At 61.2% G+C, this 480-nt stretch overlaps 1 protein-coding gene across 1 annotated transcript; it reads right to left on the bottom strand.

Annotated features, from left to right (window-relative positions):
* Window positions 1-114: 114 nt before the first annotated feature.
* On the bottom strand, window positions 115-477 carry LOC104412319 (dnaJ homolog subfamily B member 1-like; the record flags this gene model as incomplete). Its single annotated transcript, XM_010022999.1, has 1 exon — window positions 115-477. A coding segment is annotated over one exon (363 nt), but the record flags the coding sequence as incomplete, so codon positions are not given.
* Window positions 478-480: the final 3 nt, after the last annotated feature.

The following is a 480-nucleotide window of genomic DNA, read 5'->3' as shown; positions in this document are numbered from 1 at the left end:
ACCGAGACCAACCCAACCTCGATGGACCCACCATGACGAGACCAACCCAACCTCGTCATCCCACCAAGACCAACCCATCCTGACGTCCTCCCATGACCACCACCAAGGACCCACCTCCCGGAGGCTGATCTTGGCCGGGTACACGATGTCAGAGCCCTCCCTTCGGAAGACCCCGTGAGGTTTGTCCTTGAGGACGAAGACGACGTCGGCGGGGATGTTGGTGGGGGTCTGGTCTCCTTCTTTGGGGAAGGTGATTTTGGTGCCTTCCTTCCAGCCCCGTTTCACTTCGATGGTGAGGATCTTGTCCTCGTTCCTCACCGTCTTCCCGTCGGGATTGAGCCGTTTGTGGGAGATCTTCATCTTCTTGGTGCAGCCACTGTAGATCTCCTCGAGGGAGACCTTGAGGTCGTAGAGCACGGGGGGGTCCTGGCGGCGGGCGGTGGCGTCGCGGGCGCGGGGGAAGCCCACGTGGAAGGTGGT

Source organism: Nestor notabilis, unplaced genomic scaffold (genome assembly GCF_000696875.1).
Source record: "Nestor notabilis isolate BGI_N333 unplaced genomic scaffold, ASM69687v1 C14699746, whole genome shotgun sequence".
In the NCBI taxonomy this organism is placed as follows: domain Eukaryota; kingdom Metazoa; phylum Chordata; class Aves; order Psittaciformes; family Psittacidae; genus Nestor; species Nestor notabilis.
The sequence above is the reverse complement of the archived record's forward strand: the minus strand, read 5'-3'. Positions and strand labels throughout refer to the sequence as shown.